The sequence below is a fragment of the Felis catus genome, chromosome A2, assembly GCF_018350175.1.
Source record: "Felis catus isolate Fca126 chromosome A2, F.catus_Fca126_mat1.0, whole genome shotgun sequence".
Classification (NCBI taxonomy): Eukaryota; Metazoa; Chordata; class Mammalia; order Carnivora; family Felidae; genus Felis; species Felis catus.
The window spans coordinates 122,454,524-122,472,029 of record NC_058369.1 but is presented as its reverse complement, the minus strand read 5'-3'; the positions used below and the strand labels follow the sequence as shown (position 1 = coordinate 122,472,029).

The 17,506-nt window shown below is 53.5% G+C and overlaps 1 protein-coding gene and 1 long non-coding RNA gene across 12 annotated transcripts in view; one reads left to right on the top strand and one right to left on the bottom strand.

Moving 5' to 3' along the window:
- The window catches only part of ADCYAP1R1 (ADCYAP receptor type I), a 100,703-nt gene that overhangs the window by 29,224 nt on the left and 53,973 nt on the right, over nt 1–17,506 (bottom strand). For 7 of the 10 annotated variants that reach the window (XM_045052559.1, XM_019825655.3, XM_019825656.3 and 4 more), the window contains exons 3-5: nt 17,042–17,147; nt 3,011–3,118; nt 420–440 (exon numbers count right to left, since the gene is read on the bottom strand). In XM_045052559.1, the coding sequence (XP_044908494.1) occupies nt 420–440; nt 3,011–3,118; nt 17,042–17,147 (235 nt within the window). Of the gene's footprint in view, nt 1–227; nt 396–419; nt 441–3,010; nt 3,119–8,644; nt 8,836–17,041; nt 17,148–17,506 lie in introns of those variants that run through there. The other 3 variants (XM_045052561.1, XM_045052560.1, XM_023250473.2) reach the window with 3 other exon arrangements.
- On the top strand, nt 5,658–11,995 carry LOC123383930. 2 transcript variants are annotated; one of them, XR_006594358.1, is made up of 2 exons: nt 5,658–6,190; nt 9,463–11,995. It is a non-coding gene; the product is annotated as an uncharacterized LOC123383930 (long non-coding RNA). The 2 variants fall into 2 exon arrangements; XR_006594357.1 differs by lacking the exon at nt 5,658–6,190 and adding an exon at nt 8,828–8,967.

Below are 17,506 nucleotides of genomic sequence, written 5' to 3'. Positions count from 1 at the left end.
CTACTCATTATCCCAGCTGCATGCTGCATAGCGAGGTCTCCCATGCGCTCAAGCCTGCCCTACATTTCAACTTCACAGCCACCAAGGATGTCAGTATCTACGTGGGCTCACACACACATTCAGGCCTCTATGTATGCTTGGGCACACGGGTAGGCTCATTTTCCAACCCCTCCATGAGTGTGTCTCATACTCCCAAATCAGCCCGTGAGCACCCAACACCAAGGCACCTGTGCCTTCCATCTGCCTGTGTCCCCCACCTCCCGGATGGCCAAAGGTGGCTGGTGTGGGGAGAACCTGGTCTCTGATAAGCCTCTGCTTCCGCCCCCACCCATTCCCAGCAGTCAGAACTGGGCTCTCGCTGGATGGACAGACGGACAGATAGATGATCAGCAGCCTGTCTTCTCCAAGGTTCCTCTTACCAATGGTTTCCATCTCCCACACTGAAACAGAGAAGGAGAGACAACACAGAGGTGAACAAGGGGGCTAATGGTGAGTCTGCTCTCACTGGGTCCTGTCGATTTCCTCCCTCTCCCGCTCCCTACTCCCAGACTCTGCTGGGGACCCAAGGCCATGAGGACTACAGGCTAGGGGTGGGCCAGACACGGGACCCAGTTAAGGAGAAATGAGAGGAGGAGAGAGATCAGTGCTCTTGTATCTTCAATAACCTGCAAAGCAACAACTACTACAGCGAACAGATTCAGCCTTGGAAACCACAAAACAAGAGGAGAAATGCCATTCTCAACTTTCTAAGTATTTAAGGCAAATCTCACTGATCCAGCTTTGTGAACAGAGATGCTAAAAGGCCCTGCCTTAATGAGCCATTAAGAATCAGGTGTAAACAACACATTCATCGTGCAATTGCCAGAGGGAGGGATATAGTGCGAAGGTCTTAAATCTTAAAATCTTAATTTACTGCTGATTCATGTTGCCTTTTTTGTTGTTGAAAAGCAGCAGTCTTGCCATGGTACCTGACTCAAAGTGGATGTGTAAGAAACACAGTAAATGGTGAATGAGAGGAATACGTGCACGGAGGAAGTGATGAAGGCGGTTTCCATAGGAATGCATCAGAGATGCGGCTGAGTCACCTGCGGTCACCACACCTGATGCCCCGCCATGCACATGATACCCCGCACCCCAGCGCTTCCTGAGTTTGTCTCCTCTTTCAAATTCATTTCTTGTCCTGCTCTGGGTCACGCCCAGTCCCCCAGTTTTCAGGATGAGACAGCCCAACTGCCACCCTCCCCCTGGGCTGGCAGGTCTGGAGGTGGGAGGTGTGGCTGAAAGCTCCACAAGGGGAAGTGGGGGGGGGAGGGGAGGGGGGGCATTGTAGCTAAACCCTGCTTCCGTGGTCTTTGCATGGGGCCTTGCACCCCAACATACTGCCACCTTCTGCAAGTCCCTTCCCCTCTGGGCAGGGTCAGGGGTATTGTAGAGTAAAAGTCCCAAGAGTAAAAGAAAATACGCCTCTGCCTCTCACAGACAGGATGGGGGACAGAGGTAGGCAAGACTCCCTAGTGGACTGGAACTTGGAACTCTCCAGTTCTAGAAGGACATTGGCCTAAGCCTTAGGCAGGTGAAACAGGAAGCTGAGGGCCAGGTGGCAAGGTCCTGTGCATGACCACACAAGTGACTCAGATCCCTCTAATCCCTCCATCCTCCTCTAAACAAGGTTCCAACCCAGGGCTCAGCAGTCAGTGGGCCAGTTCTCAGGATATCACGTGCCTAGAGTCCAGCCCTGCTTCTTCTCCCTGCCCCTACTACCTTGGTGCCCTGCTTCCCTTGATGGCCACAAGGAGTAGGGTGAGGACCAAGGTCCGGCTATAGGCCCCTCCCAGAGTCAGTGTGGACTGGCTGGACAGCAGCCTTTCTTAGGAATCTACAAGGTCCCAGCTGAAAGGTGGGAACTGGCCTGGAAAACCCAGCGGACTCACCCCCAAAGAAGAGATCTGCATGATCCCCTTTTCCTCAGACCCCTGCCCTTGGAGATGTAGTCATTAAGGCCTTGTGCCTTTAGGCAGAGCACTGCCCCCTCTCCTCTGCCTCCTGTTCTTACGTCTTTTTTTTTTTTTAAGTTTATTTATTTTGAGAGAGACAGAGACAGCGTGAGCAGAGTAGGGGCAGGGAGGGAGGAGAGAGAGAGAGAGAGAGAGAGAGAGAGAGAGAGAGAGAGAACCCCAAGAAGGCTCCACATTGTCAGTGCAGAGCCCGACATGGGGCTCAAATTCACAAACTGTGAGATCATGACCTGAGCCAAAATCAAGAGTTGGATGCTTAACCGACTGAGCCACCCAGGCACCCCTCCTGTCCCTACGTCTTGAGTCATACAACTCAGCCACTGCCCACCCCTAGGACTCTCAAATTGGTCTGGGGCCCCTGAGTATCTCCATAGCATATCAATGGCCCCCCAAGACCTGAAACACAGACACGTCCCAAACTGAGCTCTTTGTGACAACATACCCAGTATCTAAGTGGGTATGTGAGTGTGGACATGGGCGAGAGTCTTACATCCAGCTGCCTAAGGGTGTCTTGTTGTGTGTCCATATCTGGGTGTCTCTCTGAGCCTCTGAGCATCCGTGCATGAAGTATATTGATAGTAACACCAACTAACATTATTGACCATTAAAATGTGTCAAGGCCTGGACTGAGTGACTACCACATGCGTTCCTCCACTGATTCCCCAGTCACTATGCCACATTCCCATTTGACAGCCTAGGGACAGAGGGGTGAATTGCCTTGCTCCAGGCCCCACTTGGGTAAGTGATGGAGCCCACATCTGAGAGCACATTGCCTCACGCATACGGCACATCTCCACATCGACCTGGGGGCCCGGTCTGCAGGTGCCTCCATGGCCCCGTGTGGACCAGGGTCTGTGGTTTCACCCTCCCACCAGTATGGGAGCTCTGGAGTGGGGAATATCGGCCTTCAGGGTGTCCCAGGTAGGTCGGGGGCCCAAGTGTGGGGAGCAGACTAGACCAATTGAGGCCTAAAGAGGTCCCAGGGGGAAACTCACCTTGGTCTGGGTTGAAGATTCGGAAGAGTTCAGGGCAGCTGACGAGGACCATCTCCCCCACACGGGCAGGCTTCCAACACGTGAGGTTATCCCACATCCCGGGGCAGCCTGTGCGGAAGAGAGCCGTGGTGAGGGGGGCCCAGCCCCACACATGCACATGCACCACACACACGCACACGTGCAGGGGTTCACATGTGCACACATACACCCTCGTGAGCCAGGCCCTTGCAGTGGGAGGGAAGAGTTTCCTGGAGGGAAGGTGAGGCTTACTGTGTGAGGCAGGGCTCAGCCTCATCCCTGAACACCCCTCAAAGAGGAGCTGGGACATTTAGGAGTTCCTGGGGTGGGGAGGGAGCTCTCATCTGACTTTGCATCTCCCACAGCCCCACGGTGCTGGCAGGACTGCAGGGAAGAGAGAAACAGAGCAGCAACAGGACAGGGCGGGATCAGTAAGCATGAGAGGCCGGGGGTCTTTACAGCAACCTCCCGTCATCCCGCACCAGCTCCCCCCAGTCCTCCAGGCCTCCACTATCACTCTGGGGGCCAGCTTCAGCTCGGCCTCCTTGGTGGGCCTTCCCTGCCCCTAAGGGGGTGGCTGGGAACTGGCTGGCCAGAGGGTGCTGCTCCAGGGCCGCACCTGCCTTCCAGATGGCAAGGCTCTGACACCTGAAGGAGGAGGGCAGAGGCATCCAGGCAGAGGCCTGCATGGCCACAACCCGGGACTGTGAAGGGACGCAGTGCGGGGGGGGGGAGGGGGCGGGGGGCGGGCGGGGGGACACAGGCCCAGTTCAGGCAAATACTGAGAGCTGGAAAGGGAGGAGGGAGCAAGGACAGGCTGAGGGGTGTCTGGGAATCATCCAGATTTGGGTCTCACTGGACATGCACTGCTGGGAGCAAGAGAAAGATGACGAACTTGACGACCAGATAGTATTTGGGGGCTCAGCAGACCCTCCTGCCCCTCTGCCCACCACACATCCTCTCTCTCCTTCCAGCTCCCGCACTCCCTGTGGCCGCTTTCTCACCTCCCTTCATGCCCCACCCTTTCCTGACTCTACCTCCCTCTCCACTGAAATGTCTCTGGCCTGGGCCACCAGCCACCCACAGCCCACCTCGTCACCCTGGCAGGGCTTGCCCTGCTGACCCTGTGTGAATGCAGGTGCTGGTGGCCACCCTGGCCCTGGCCTCTCCCCTCTCACCCTGGACAAGACCACTGGCTCATGGACTTAAGGACAGAGCTACACACAGACAACCTCCCCATCCCGAGTCCTGCACTCCCTGAAAGCAGCCTCCCGTGGCTGGATATCCCCAGCATAAAGGGTCCGGGGCAATCCAAACCCAGCATGTCCAAGACTCAACTCAGCATCTCCTACTAAAGCCTGATCTCCTGTCTCAGCCCCAGCTAGACACCTAGACTTGATGTCGCCTCGGTTGACCCTCTGGCTAACCTAGTCGTCTTCAAACTTTAGCAAGCACCCTTAGCCCGCATAATTAGCTAAATCTCTCTTTGTAAATCTGTAGATCACGCATTCTTTCTTAGAAAAGAACAGAGCCCTTCTGCATGTCACCAACCTGGCCAACCTCCGAGCACCATAATGTTGTCTTTATAGCTGGCACCATGGAGTGGGCATGTAATCAAGAAATGTAACAGACCACCGCACTCCCTTAACTGATTAACTGCCCTATACCCATTTAAACAAATCCCTGTTGGTGGGGGGGGGGGGTGGGGGGGTTGCCTCGGAGGCTCAGCTGGTTGAGTGTGTGACCTCGGCTCGGGTCATGATCTCACAGTTCCGCGAGTTCGAGCCCCACACGGGGCTCCCTGCTGTCAGTGCAGAGCCCGCCTCAGATCCTCTGTCCCTCTCTCAGCCCCTCCCCGCTCATTTTCTCTCTCTCAAAAATGAATAACCATTAAAATTAATTAATTAATTTAAAAAATAAAAAAAATCTCTGGGCCAGGCAGAAACCTCAGAGTTGGCCTTTGGACAAGGCTGCCTTCTCCCCAGTGGCCAGCTTCCTGAACAAAGCCTATATTCCTTTCCAATCAAAATTCATCTCTCGAGCATTGGCTTTTTGAGCAGAGGGTAGCTGAAGTTGGGTTTCGGTAACAGACCACCCTTGCTGTGTCTCCTTCTCCTTGTTCCAGGTCTAACTGAACACCGTATCCTGTTGGTTTGACTTCCAAATATTTGTGGAATCCATGCCCTATTCTCCATCCCCCTACCCCCACCTAGTTAAGGGGCAACCTACCTTTCATTGGGACCATAGTCTCCTCCACCCCACACAGCTATGACAGTGATCTTTCCAAAAGGAAGATCCAGCCTGGTCATACAGCCCACCCCACCTCAAGTCCTTAATATGGCCCCCAAGGCCCGGCCCTCACTTTCCCCTCACTTTTCCCCTGGCAGTTCACCCAGGGAAGGGGCATGAAGTGAGAAGGGCATGGAGGAGGGAGCCCCAGGGAATCCCACATTTACCAGGTGGGCAGTAGAGGTACATGTGGTGATGTAATTCCTAAAAGGGGACAAAGGTGGAGGAGAGAGGTGGCTACATGGGCGGGGCGGGGGGGGGGGTCTGACAGCAGAATACAGTTTCAGGAAGAGACCCACATCCTGCTGAGGGGTCTATAAATAAGGGCTTTGGAGAGGGCTTCTCTACCAGATAAGAGACAGCCAGTGGGTGACCCACAGTGTCCCACCCCACAGAGCTGTTGTGACGACTCATGAGTTCATACATGTAAAGCTCTTAGAACTCCAGGCTCACTCAATGCATGTTCACCGTTGTTACTGTCATTAATTTCATTATTTCAATTAGGTGTCCCTGAGAATCATTCCCCTGAGACAGGCCCAGGCAGGGAGAAGCAGCAGAGCCCTGTAAGGTGAGGAGAAATGCCAGTGGGGTGCCACCAACAGGTCACAGAGGATGCCTGGGCAGGCACTAGCCGGGACAGGGGGTCTAGGACTGGCCTCATGTGCTCCCAGCCTCTCTGTTGGGGCCCATGACAGACTTATAGGAGGCGTTTGGACAAGAAGGCACCCAAAGCTTCCAAGTGCAGAAAACCCAGTCTCTCAGAATTCAGATCTGACTATTTTGGAATTCACACCCAGTCACGTTGGCATATAGTCTCCTGCTCCTGGAATGACCAAGCTTGGGAGCTGGAAGCACCATAGAAAACTCTGAAAGGTAACAAACCAAGAAGACAAGGACACTGGGGCCAGAGGGGAGCAGGGTCCCAGGCCTCACTGGGACCACCGATAATATCCAGTGATCGCCGATTCCTGTCCACCCTTCACAGCAGGACATCCAGCCGGCATGTGGCTGCTTATGACATCATGTCCTTGAAAGAGACCCAACAGCACATCTTTGGCTGCCACGGTCCATGCTGATGGTGGAATGGCTATGGAGTGTGGCTGTGTCTGGCCCGTGCCCTAGAAGCCCCAGCCAACAGATGTTCCCTTAATGTGGAACATTAGGCCCTGGCAGTGCCAGCTGCTACTGCCAGCTGACATTCCCAAGGTCTCGGACCACTCTAATTTCTCTTTTTGTTTTTTTTGTGTGTGTGTGTTTATTTATTTATTTTGATAGGCAGCGAGCATGTGCAGGAGGGGCGGAGAGAGAGAGAGAGAGAGAGAGAGAGAGAGAGAGAATTCCAAGCAGGCTCTGCACTGTCAGTGCGAGGAGCCCAATGAAGGGCTCAAACTCACGAACCCGAGAGATCATGACCTCAGCCAAAATCGAGAGTTGAATGCCTAACTGACGGAGCCACCCATGCGCCCCTCAAGCCACTTTCAATAGAGGGAGCATAGTCCTGAGGGCTGAAGGGCAGGGAAGGATAGAGGGCTCAGGCAGAGGTGCCAGGAGGGGAGAAGGGGACCCCCAGGTTGGAGGCCAGAGGTGCACAGGCATGGTGGGAAATGCATTCTCAGTCCAGGGCTGCCCTCCCTGGCCCCACTGCCCCGACAAACATCTACCAAGGGGTATCTGCCAAGGTGTGCGACCCTTCCCCGTGGCCTGCCACACTATCAAAGCCCTCCTCATGCCTCCTTAGGCTCCCAGCATGGTTCCCCTCCAGGGACTAAGGGTCCTAGGAGCAATTCCTACAGCGTCAGGGCAGATGGAAAGACTAGAACTAAAATCCGTAACTCGATTTTAGTGACAGAGCCAGACACGCTCCACAAACTGGGCCCAATCCCAGTACCTGGCCTTAGAAGACTGTAATATCATGATATAATAAGAACTATATGTTTGGTCTTCGTCCCAGGTCCCAGGCAGAGCTCCTAAGTCCTTGGAATTTCCTCAAGAGGATGAGACTGTCTTTTGTTATTCATAAGCCCCTTTCAACAACTCCTGAGTTTATGCTAATGAGGTGACTCTTGGCTGCTGTGGCTGGTTGCCAGGGGAACCAACCACGTGATTTCAGCCGCGCCCACCAACCTCAGAGGAGGAGGGGCTAATCACCAATGGCCAAGGGTGTAGTCAATCATACCTACATTACAGAACTTCCATAAAAACCCTAAACAATGGGGTTCCAAGAGTTCCAAGAGTTCCAAGAGTTCCTAAACAATTGGTGAACACATCCACATACTAGGAAGGTGGTGCACCCCAAACTGCACAGGGACAGAAGCTCCTGCGCCTGGGATCCTTCTGGACTTTGTGAACCCCTTCGTCTGGCTGTTCATTTATATCCTTTAGAGTAAACTGGTAAACATGTTTCCCTGAGTTCTGTGAGCCATTATCACAAATTATTGAACCTGACAAGGGGGTCATGGGAACCCCCAATTTGTAGTCAAGTCAGACAGAAGATTGTGTAACATGGGGACTCATGATTTGCAAAATTGGTGTGTGAAGTGGCAGGGGTGGGGTGGGGGGCAGTCTTGAGACTAAGACCCTTAACCAGTACGGTCCATGCTAACTCCAGGTAGTTAGTATCAGAAGTGAATTAAATTGTAGGGAGACCATCTGGGGCCCACAGAAAACTGGGGAATTGCTTGGTGTGGAAAACTCACATATTCAATGTCAGAAATGCTCTGAATAGAGACACAGTTCTCCTTTAGGGGAGCATGTCCCTGACCCCATCGGGAGCTCACAGACCTCTGCCCACTGGGGGCAGGAGGAAACTCCAGTGGCCACATCAAGGCTTCCCAGAATGCCCATGCACACTTCTACAGCTCCCCCTCTCAGCCCGTCCCTGAGGGAGGTGGTGTGGGCTCTGATGGGGCCTGCTCTGAATCCCCCCCAGAAACCCTTTCTGGGGAGATGAGGACAATAGGATCTGGGCTCTGGAAAGAGCCTTGAGTTTCTCTAAGTAAGGACAGCAACTCGTTTTCCTCCCACCCCCACAGAATATATCCAGCTTCTCTATCCCCATCTGTTCGGGATACCGAAACACCTTTTCTCCTTCTCTTCTCCCTCCTCCTTTTACCCTTTTTTTTTCTTCGCATTCTCCCCTTACCCTCCCTTTTATTCTCTCGTTTATTCAAGAAACTCTGTGTCTGTTATGAGTCAGACGCTGCAGAGCAATACAGGAGTGAATAAAACAGCCCTAGTCTCTGCCTGCACAGAGCTTATAGTCTGGGGGTCATGACAAACATTTTGCATTTTATGCTAAATGCTAAGAAGGCTCAGATGATGAATTACTTTCCTATGCTACTGCAACAAAGCAGACTCGGTGACCTAACTGCCCCAATTTCTTACGGTTCCGGAGGTCAGAAAGTCCAATATAGGCGTCACTGGACTACAATGGAGATGTCTGCAAGGCTGCGTTTCTTCTGGAGGCTCTAGAGTGAGTCCATGTCCTTGTCTTTTCCAGATTCAAGACATTCTTTGCCCTGTGGCCCCTTTCACCATCTTCAAAGCCAGTAGCAAAGCATCCTCAAATCTCTCCTTCTCTGACCCTCCCACCTCCTTCCTTCCCTTATAAGGACCCTTGTGATTATACTGGATCCACCTGAATAATCCAGGTAACTCTCCCCATCTTAAGATCCCTAACTTAATTACACCTGCCAAGTTCCTTTTGCCATGTAAGGTAATACATTCACAGGCTTTGGGGATCACGACGTGGACATCGTTGGTGGGGGCATTGTTTTGCCTCCCACAGATGCGTTTTAAGACAAGGAGTCACATGGTCTGATTCAGCTGCGTGGGAAGGTAATACATTTCAAGAGCAGCAAATCAAACATGGAGACATGTCTGTTAGGATATGGCAGAAGTCCAGGGGATGGCGGAGGGACTTGATGTGGAGCCAGGACAGCGGAGATGGAAAGGCATTCTGTGTAGGTGAGCTGGGAGGCAGAACGGATGGGCTTGGTGACAGACAGGCCAGACATGGCTGGCAAGTGCACTCATCCACATTATGCGGCTGAGTTCTCACCAACAGTATGTGGAGGTGACGAACTGCTCTCAAAGGCTCCCCTCACATAGTCCGCGCCCTTTCTCTCCCTCTCCCTTCTCTGTAGCATCCTTGGAGGCCACACGTTGAGGGTGGCAGTGTCCTGAGATGGAAGGAACCCAGATCTCTGAACGACTGTGCAGAGTCAAGCCCCACCTCCCACCTCTGCCAATCACACCGCCTATGACGTGTGCAAGCAATCGAGACTGGTGTGCTGAGTCTCTGCAACTTTCAGGTTTTTTTTTTCAGTTGGTTGGTTTTTGCTTTTTGTTACTGCAGCAAGAAGTCTAGGCTACCTTGACTAATGCAGTGAAAGAGAAGGAGGTACCAAGGATGCTACCTGGATTTCTGGCTTGAGGGTCTGCGTGGCTAGAGAGGTTTGCCATTCCCCACAGGGGAGAGAACCGAGTGAGAAGCAAACGGTGGAGGGTATTGGGCTGCAGCTCAGGAGTCCCGTTTGGAGCGCGTTCAGTTTGAGGTGGTGCCAAGAGCCAAGTGGAGGTAGATTTCAAATAGGCGGTTAGATAAAAGTCCAGAGTGCAGAGGGGAAGTCGGAACTGGAAGCAGGGAACAGGGACCGGTTGGCACAGGGGTGCGTGGTAGGGCCACGGACCTGGATGACAGGTCCCGTGAGGCGGTGTGCATTAGAGAAGAAAAGGGAAGACAATAGGGCCTGGCCTCAACAGAAGAAGGCATGCCAGCATTCAGAGGAGGGGCTGGCAAAGAAGACGGAGGAGGGGTGGCCAGAAACATAGGGAAAACCAGACGTTAGTGACATAGCAGCCAGGAAAGCAGGCTCCAAGGAGGACACGGTCAAGTACATCATACACTGCTTCCCTCCCCTCCTCCCCCCTGCAGAAGAGGTCAAAACTCAGAATGGCTCCTATCCCCTGCGAGAGTTCTTTGCTTTGACGCCCCCAAGCCTCCCGCTTCACCTTTCCTCTGGTTCCCCAATTCTACAAAGTCCACCTGTGCCCTCCTGGCTCAGTCTGCCTGCCCCCACCCCCCGCCCCAACTCAAAGTCTCTATGGCACCACATCAGAGGAATTCAGACACCTCAAGTTTCCTGCTCCAGGGGACAGCCCTGTGCACTCTTGAGGAGCTGCTCCCACTAAGACACTGCACAAAGCAGCCAATGAGAGGAAGTGCCTTGCAACAGCAGGAGGGGAAAAGACCACTTGGGCACACTGAACAGAGAGAGAACACAGGGCCATTAGCCTCAACTGGAACAAAATAAGGAGCTAATCGCAGGTTGTCATGGTGATGATTTCGTCCAGTTCCCCACAGTGCTCAAAACCCATGAGACCAGGGGCACCAAAGGGACTCAGACAAAGACGCCGTCCTCCCTTTGAGGATGCTTGGGTATTGTTAGAACAAGCCCCTCATTTTAGCACACAATTCAAGGGTAAAAAATGATTCAATTTACTGCAATTTACTTTACAGCCAATATTTCTGATCCATAAAATGGGGACCAGCTGTGATCTCAGTGCAAGGGGCATCATCGGGGGTTGGGGACTGAAGATGCAGCCCTCCCCTCTGGAAGTCAGTGGTTCTCGAAGTGGGGACCCCAGACCAGGAACACCATAGAGAACTTGCCAGAAATACAGATGTTCAGGCCCCACCCAGCCCCACTGAGTCAGAAATTCTGGGGCTGGGTCCAGTAATTCTGTGTTTTAACAGCCTTCCAGGAAGTTCTGATGCAGGCTCAAGTGTGAGAACTACAAGACTAAAGAAAAACCAGTTTGGACAGAAACGGAAGCCTTTGTCAGACAGGGGCAGTAATTTCCTCCGGGTGAGGGTCCCTGTAGACCCCACTTCTCATGCTGGGGGCCCGTTCAGTCTCAGAGCGGCAGGGAGGTGCAGTCGAGAAGCTGATCTTGCTCCTGGGGTGAGGAGCCTAGGCCCAGCCCTGAAGTGGCCCCCCTTCCTCCGGGCCTCTCCTCTTCTGGTGAGAGTGGAGGTGGGGGCTGGGACGCAACACTTTGCACCCAGGACAGGCCTCAGGGACTGGATCAGAATAGCAACAAGCAGGCTTTCTCATCTTCCCTCCAAGCCTCTTCCCTCCTGCCCCAGCCATGGCCACCGTAGGCTTCTTCCATCTTTTCCAGAGTAGGGGGGACCCCCAAGGAGGACCACACCCAAAAAGCCCACGGAAATGCAGAGAGGGCCTCCAGGCTGTGGAAGCCCACAGCCCTGCAAAGGGGAAGTGCTGGCTGGACTCACCCTGCACGGGCAGGCCACTTGGGCTGAGCAAGGAGAACAAAGCCACCAAGCCAGCAGGCTATGCCTGTGACCTGTGTGGGTCCCGGGGACTCTCAAGAGTGGAGGGAGACACCGTTCCCACGCACAGGAGTCCTTTCTCCTTCTCTCTGGGCACAAGAGCACTGCGGCACAAAGGGCACCCCCCGGCTAGAAGGGCAGACCTGGGTCCTGTCCCAGAGCTGGCTCCAGCCTTCTGTGTGACTCAGCCAGTGACTGCCACCTCCAGCCTCGACCTCTCCCTGGGTCACGTGACAGAGCTGGACTCAGTGCTGTCTCAAGCCCCATTGAGCTTTCAGGGCTTAGGATGAGGTACAAAACCATTAAATATAGCTCCTCAATAACAGTCTCAATACACATCTTTAAAACACACCAAGGACACTGTGAACAAAACCACGTAGTGGTCCGTGGCCTGACCTGTATTTTCTACCCTCTTCAGCTGTCTGCTGAGCTCCGGTACCTTTCCCCGCTACCCCAATCCCACCCCTACATCTCTCTGTCCCTTGGCTTCTACTCCGAAGGCCACTCTGTGCATTACCATGTCCTCTTTGGGGTGTCCCAGGGACAGACAAGGATTTGACCAGAAACAGCTGCCTTCGTGGGAGCTGCCCACAGCCCCAACCACACACGCACGGTAGCATGGAACAACCTCACCTCCAGCAGACCAGTGTCCTCCTTCCAATGCACTCACTTCACTGGATTTACAAGATGATGGGGAAACATACGAAATACATATAAATATATTTCTAGAACAGGTCAGTGCATTACTGTGAGTTCACAACTCACAGTTACTGGAACAAGCCGACAGATCTTCTTTTTCCATTTGCAAGTGCATCGTGCGCTTAGGGACAGAAGGGGCAGGGGAGGGGCAAAGAAGGGGTGCAGCGAGAGGGCTGGCCTCTCTCAGTTCACCCAAGCACGGACTGGCAACCCCATGCCAACTGCCAATTCTCCGTTACATCTGACTCTTGGCTAAGAATGAGCTCCCAGCCTGGCTTGCTTGTGCTCTGGGACCTGTTCCCTCATCCAAGACGACGTGGGCACCCCGTGGATGCTATCCTCTGCCCACACCAATGGTTCTCAAACTTGGATATCCTGTAGAATCATCTGAAGGCTTTTAACACATACTTTTAATAACCTCCCTCCCCCGCCCTGCCCCCAAACGCTGATCACATGGGCCGGGGAAGGGCCTGGATATCAGCATCTTTAAGTGCCCCCCGGGGTTTCTAACGCACTGCACCCAGCACAGAGACGAACTGCAGCCTGTATTTCACAAGCAGGCTGAATCGGAAGGTCCAGCAGCCTGGCTCGGCTGCACAACAAGGATGCCGCAAGGACCCGAGGCTCAAATGGAACACACTGGGGAAGTGAAGGGGCTAGCAAACTCTCCCCTGTCTGCTGACAGCAAGACCGGTGCTCTCCCAGAACTTCGACACTAGAAAGATGCCCAGAGGCCACATGCTCTGAAGCCCCCTGAGGAGGGCTTCTTCCAACCTCAGCTTGTAGGGGAAAACCCCTGTTGACCACGGGCCTGCAGTGAACCGGGCTGGACACTCCTGGGTCTCTCCTTCCACGGCACTGGCGCTGGGGCCTGGGCAACCCGGCCAAGCGGGTCACTGGAAGCTGAGGCCTCATGCTATCCTGGCCCCTAGAAACACAAATGCCCTTTAGCCTTTTTGTAGCCAAGTGAAGTACAGGCCTCTGGGGGCACGTTGAAGGCCCTCCTCACCTACCTCTCTCTCCAGCCTCATTGCAACTTCCTCTTGCCAAGTGATATTTCACTGCACAAGGCAGGAGGGTGTGGTTCCGCACCTCTTCTGAGCCACAGAACAATGTAGAGGTTAAGAGCAAGGACTCCAGAACTACCAAAGGCACACGCCGGCCCCTCCTTCCCTGGCTGCGGGACTTACCAGGTAACGGGCTAACAAGCTCACTTCTGTGAGTCTGCGGAGCCTCAGCTGTAAAATGGGAGGGAAAACTCTGCCCAGCCCACGGGTGGCTGAGGTTACGTGAGCTACACCATGCAACGATGTGCGAGGGAAGATTCGGAAGCTGCCCCTGGTATTTAAGTGCCAGCTGTTTCGGTCCCCACCCACCCTACTCACTGTTCCCTTCCTACCTTTATCGGGTCGTCCCCCACCTGGAGGTCTCTCTCCCCTTCCCATGCTTCTCCATCAGCCTTCTGCAGCCTGGATCTGGTTCCCAGCCCCTCCTCTGGTCTTCCAGAAAACCTTTCCAGATTGTTCCAAAATGCACTGCCCTGTTTCCTGCAGAGACTTCCACACTTCCCCAGAACTCAGATCTAGCAGAAGATGGGAGGGACACCCTAGAGGCAGTCCACACTGTAAGATGACCACCCTAAGTAACTATAACATACATCTCTGCCGAGTACTCAGCAAATGTCACACGTCACCCTTAGCACTTTCCACGATTGGCACTAAATGCAATAATCTTATTTGATAGGTATTATTTTCTCCTCCATTTTGCAGACCGAAAAATGAAGGTGTTGAGTGCCCTTCACAAGGTCACTTGGCTGGTGATGGGGGCTAAGGCCTCAGGGTATCCTATCCTTCTTCCGAGGCAGTGTATCCCAGTGGTTGAGGGCACAGAATGCCTGGATATAAGTTTCACTTCTGCATCTTATTGAACTGTCTCTAAGCAAAGTATAAAACCTCCTTGTGCCTCAGTTTTCTCATCTATAAAATAGGGGTAATAATAGGCCCTACCTCCTCGGCTGCTGCAGAGGGAGAAGAAAAGCACTAGCACAGTGACCAACACAGGGTAAGTCTATATAAGTATTGACTATTAACATGATCCATCCCACCCCCACGTTTTAATAGAGAATGTTCTAAGCCACAGAGAAAGAAAGGGCCACAGAGATGGTGGTCCATCTGGGCCCTCAGCCTCCTTTTCTTTTCCACCTGTTGGCTGCCTTTTGACTTTGCTTAATAAGGTTTCAGCTTATCATGTGAGTTGAAAGAATGAGTGAGTGAATGAGTGGGTGAACAAAATAAACGAGAGTGACTGAGAGTGAACGAGGGAGTGAATGAGTGAGTGAATGAGTGAATGAATGAGTGAGTGAATGAATGAGTGAATGAATGAGTGAATGAATGAGTGAACAAATGAGTGAATGAATGACTGAGTAAGCAAATAAGTGAGCAAATGAGTAACTGCCTGAATAAGAGAATGGGTGAGTGAATGAATGAATGAATGAATAAACAAATGAATGAGCAAGTGAAGGAATGAATGAGTGAGTCAATGAATGAGTGTGTGGGTGGATGAGTGAATTTCTTCCACAGACCTGGGGTCCCTCACCCAAGTCCAGTTTTGAGGGTGACCTGTGGTGGGTCCTGACTCACAGGGCCCCTAGGACTCTCAGCCAGACCCTCTCTGTAGCCCACCCCCAGCCACCCCCTCTCTGTAGCCCACCCCTCCAATTCAGGGTTCCAGATACAGGGAGTTACCAATTCCCCTCCCCCTCCTCTTGCTGCTGGGGTCCCCTCAGCCTAGAATGTTCTTGCCACTCATCCATCCCTGGGCTTTCACTTGCCATCACGTGTCTGCTCCTCCCTAAGCCTAGCTTACGGGTTTCAACCTCAGGAATCACCTGAGGAGCCTTTAAAAATCATGACTATAATGAGCTGTGGTTCTGATTTAATTGGTTTGGATTGTGGCTTGGGTACATTTTTCTAAAAGCTCCTGGTGATTCTGATGTGCAGCAAGGTTTGAGAACCAAGAATCTGGTATAAATACCCCCTTTTCCATAAATCCTTCCCTATCTTCCCCACAGAGAACTCCTTTCCCCCTCTTCTGAGCATCACTGTGTGGGGGACAGCGAGACCCCCTCCCCCCACTCCCCCTGGGGAGGGAGTCCATCACTACATCTGTCTCACTCATGCTTCTTCTTCAAGAACACCCCTGTGGGCAGGCCTTCATGTCCTTTCCTAACCCAGGGCTCCCCAAATTGCTGTACAATTAACCTGCACCCCACCCCACCTCCACCTCTACTCTTCCCTCCTGGATGCTTCTCATTGTTCAACCCCAAGTGTATCTGAGACCTGCCCTGGGCTGGGAAGCAGGGCACCTCGCCTGATACCCACTCCCACCCCTGTGTGGTCTAAAGAGTCCCTGCCCCCAGGGCTCCCTGCCTCCCATCTCCTGGACTAAAGGCTTGGACCAGATATTCATTTGGTTTCCTGCAACTGTTGTGCCCATCTGGGCCCCCTGCTTCAGCCTCCCTGGATGGCGGGGCCTAGAATCCACTTTCGGCCTTGGTTAGGGCTAAGCCAGAGCCCGGCCCGGAGGGAAAGGCCAGCATGGCCAGGAGCAGCTTCATTACCAGTTAATGTTCACTGACTGTACAGGGAGCTCAGCCCAGAGGGACCGTTACATTTAACTGGGCTGCCGATTAATCAAGTATTTAAACAGATGGTGCTCAGAAGAGCTCCTCATAAATGGGGAGGATCCAGAGGGAAAAGTGGAGCCCTCTAGTCTGGGCAGAGAGCCCAGCCTCCAGCAACTGAGGTGCAAGTGAGGCCGGCAAGACCTCCAGGGATGCCCCCACCCCCAAATCCCCAAGCTCCCACACAGACCCTCTTCCTGGCCCCACTGGGACTCAGGAAGCTGAGGGTGCCTCAGCCCCATGGGCCTCGGTGTCCCATCTGCAATGGGGAGTCGGGAAGGGAGGGTTACACAGACCCCTGGTTCTCAGCCAGGGGTCATGCCACGCCCTCAGGACATTTGGAAAAGGTGCAAGGGATTTTGGGTTGTCACTGGCATCTAACGGAGAGAGCTCTGGCTGCTAAGCGTCCCGCAGCGCACAGCCCCATCCAGCACCAGAAAGCAGTACCCACCCCCCCCCACCCCGCCCCGCCACAATGCTAACGGCAGCCCCAGGAGAAGGACTGCAGCCAGGAGAGGGGTTCCTCCTGCAGCCTTGTTCTCTGGCTTCTGATGGAGTGAGCAGAGGAAGAGGGAAATGACCCCACACTGCCTGCCCTGAGCTGCCCAGGTGCTCTCTGGCTCGGCCACTGGCAACAGCTGTGTCCCTGCTGCCACCAGGCCCGGGCTGCTTGCTAATGAGCTCTCTAACGGCAGCTTCCCAGCTCAGACACCAGCCCCCATGGGAAAGAAGTGGCCACAGCCAGACACCCAGAACAGCCTCCTCCAGAATGAGACATCCAGGGCAGGCTGTCCCCGAGGAGGGAAACCTGAGGGTCCTGCCCAGAGCAGATCCAGGACTCCTCGCCCCGAAGGGCTTTCAGAAGGACCCAGGTACCTGAACCTTCCATAATTCTCTACAAAATGGCCAGAGGCTGGGACGCCAGTTTCCAAAGGTTGGGCTGGATACGCTGGGGACGCCAAGCCTTCCTCACCACCCTACTCACCTGGGAAGGAGTCATTCAAGCCCATCAGGTCGTTCACCCTCTGGATCTTCTCCAGGCACATGGCTTGCTCCTTCTTGAAGATGCAGTCAGAGTGCATGGCAGTGACCTGCGAGGGACACATGGGATGGACGGTAGGAACGAGCCGGGAGGTTCATGTACAAGCCCTTTTACCTAAGCCCCAGGGGCAGTGTGTGAGGGATGGGGAGCAGAAGCAGGAATAGTGCCAAAGAGATTTCCAGGCCAGCAGGGGCCCCGGACTCCACTTTACCACAGATTCCCTGAGGCTCTTCTTCACCAATTCAATGTGTGGCCTTCAGTGGACTCCACCCCACCCTGGGTCTCAGTTTCCATGTGTTATAATAATATCAACAAACACATATATAACATTATATTATGCACATGCGTTATTCTGTCATATGCACGTACACCTCAAGAACACTACAGAGTTGGTACTATTTTCATCAT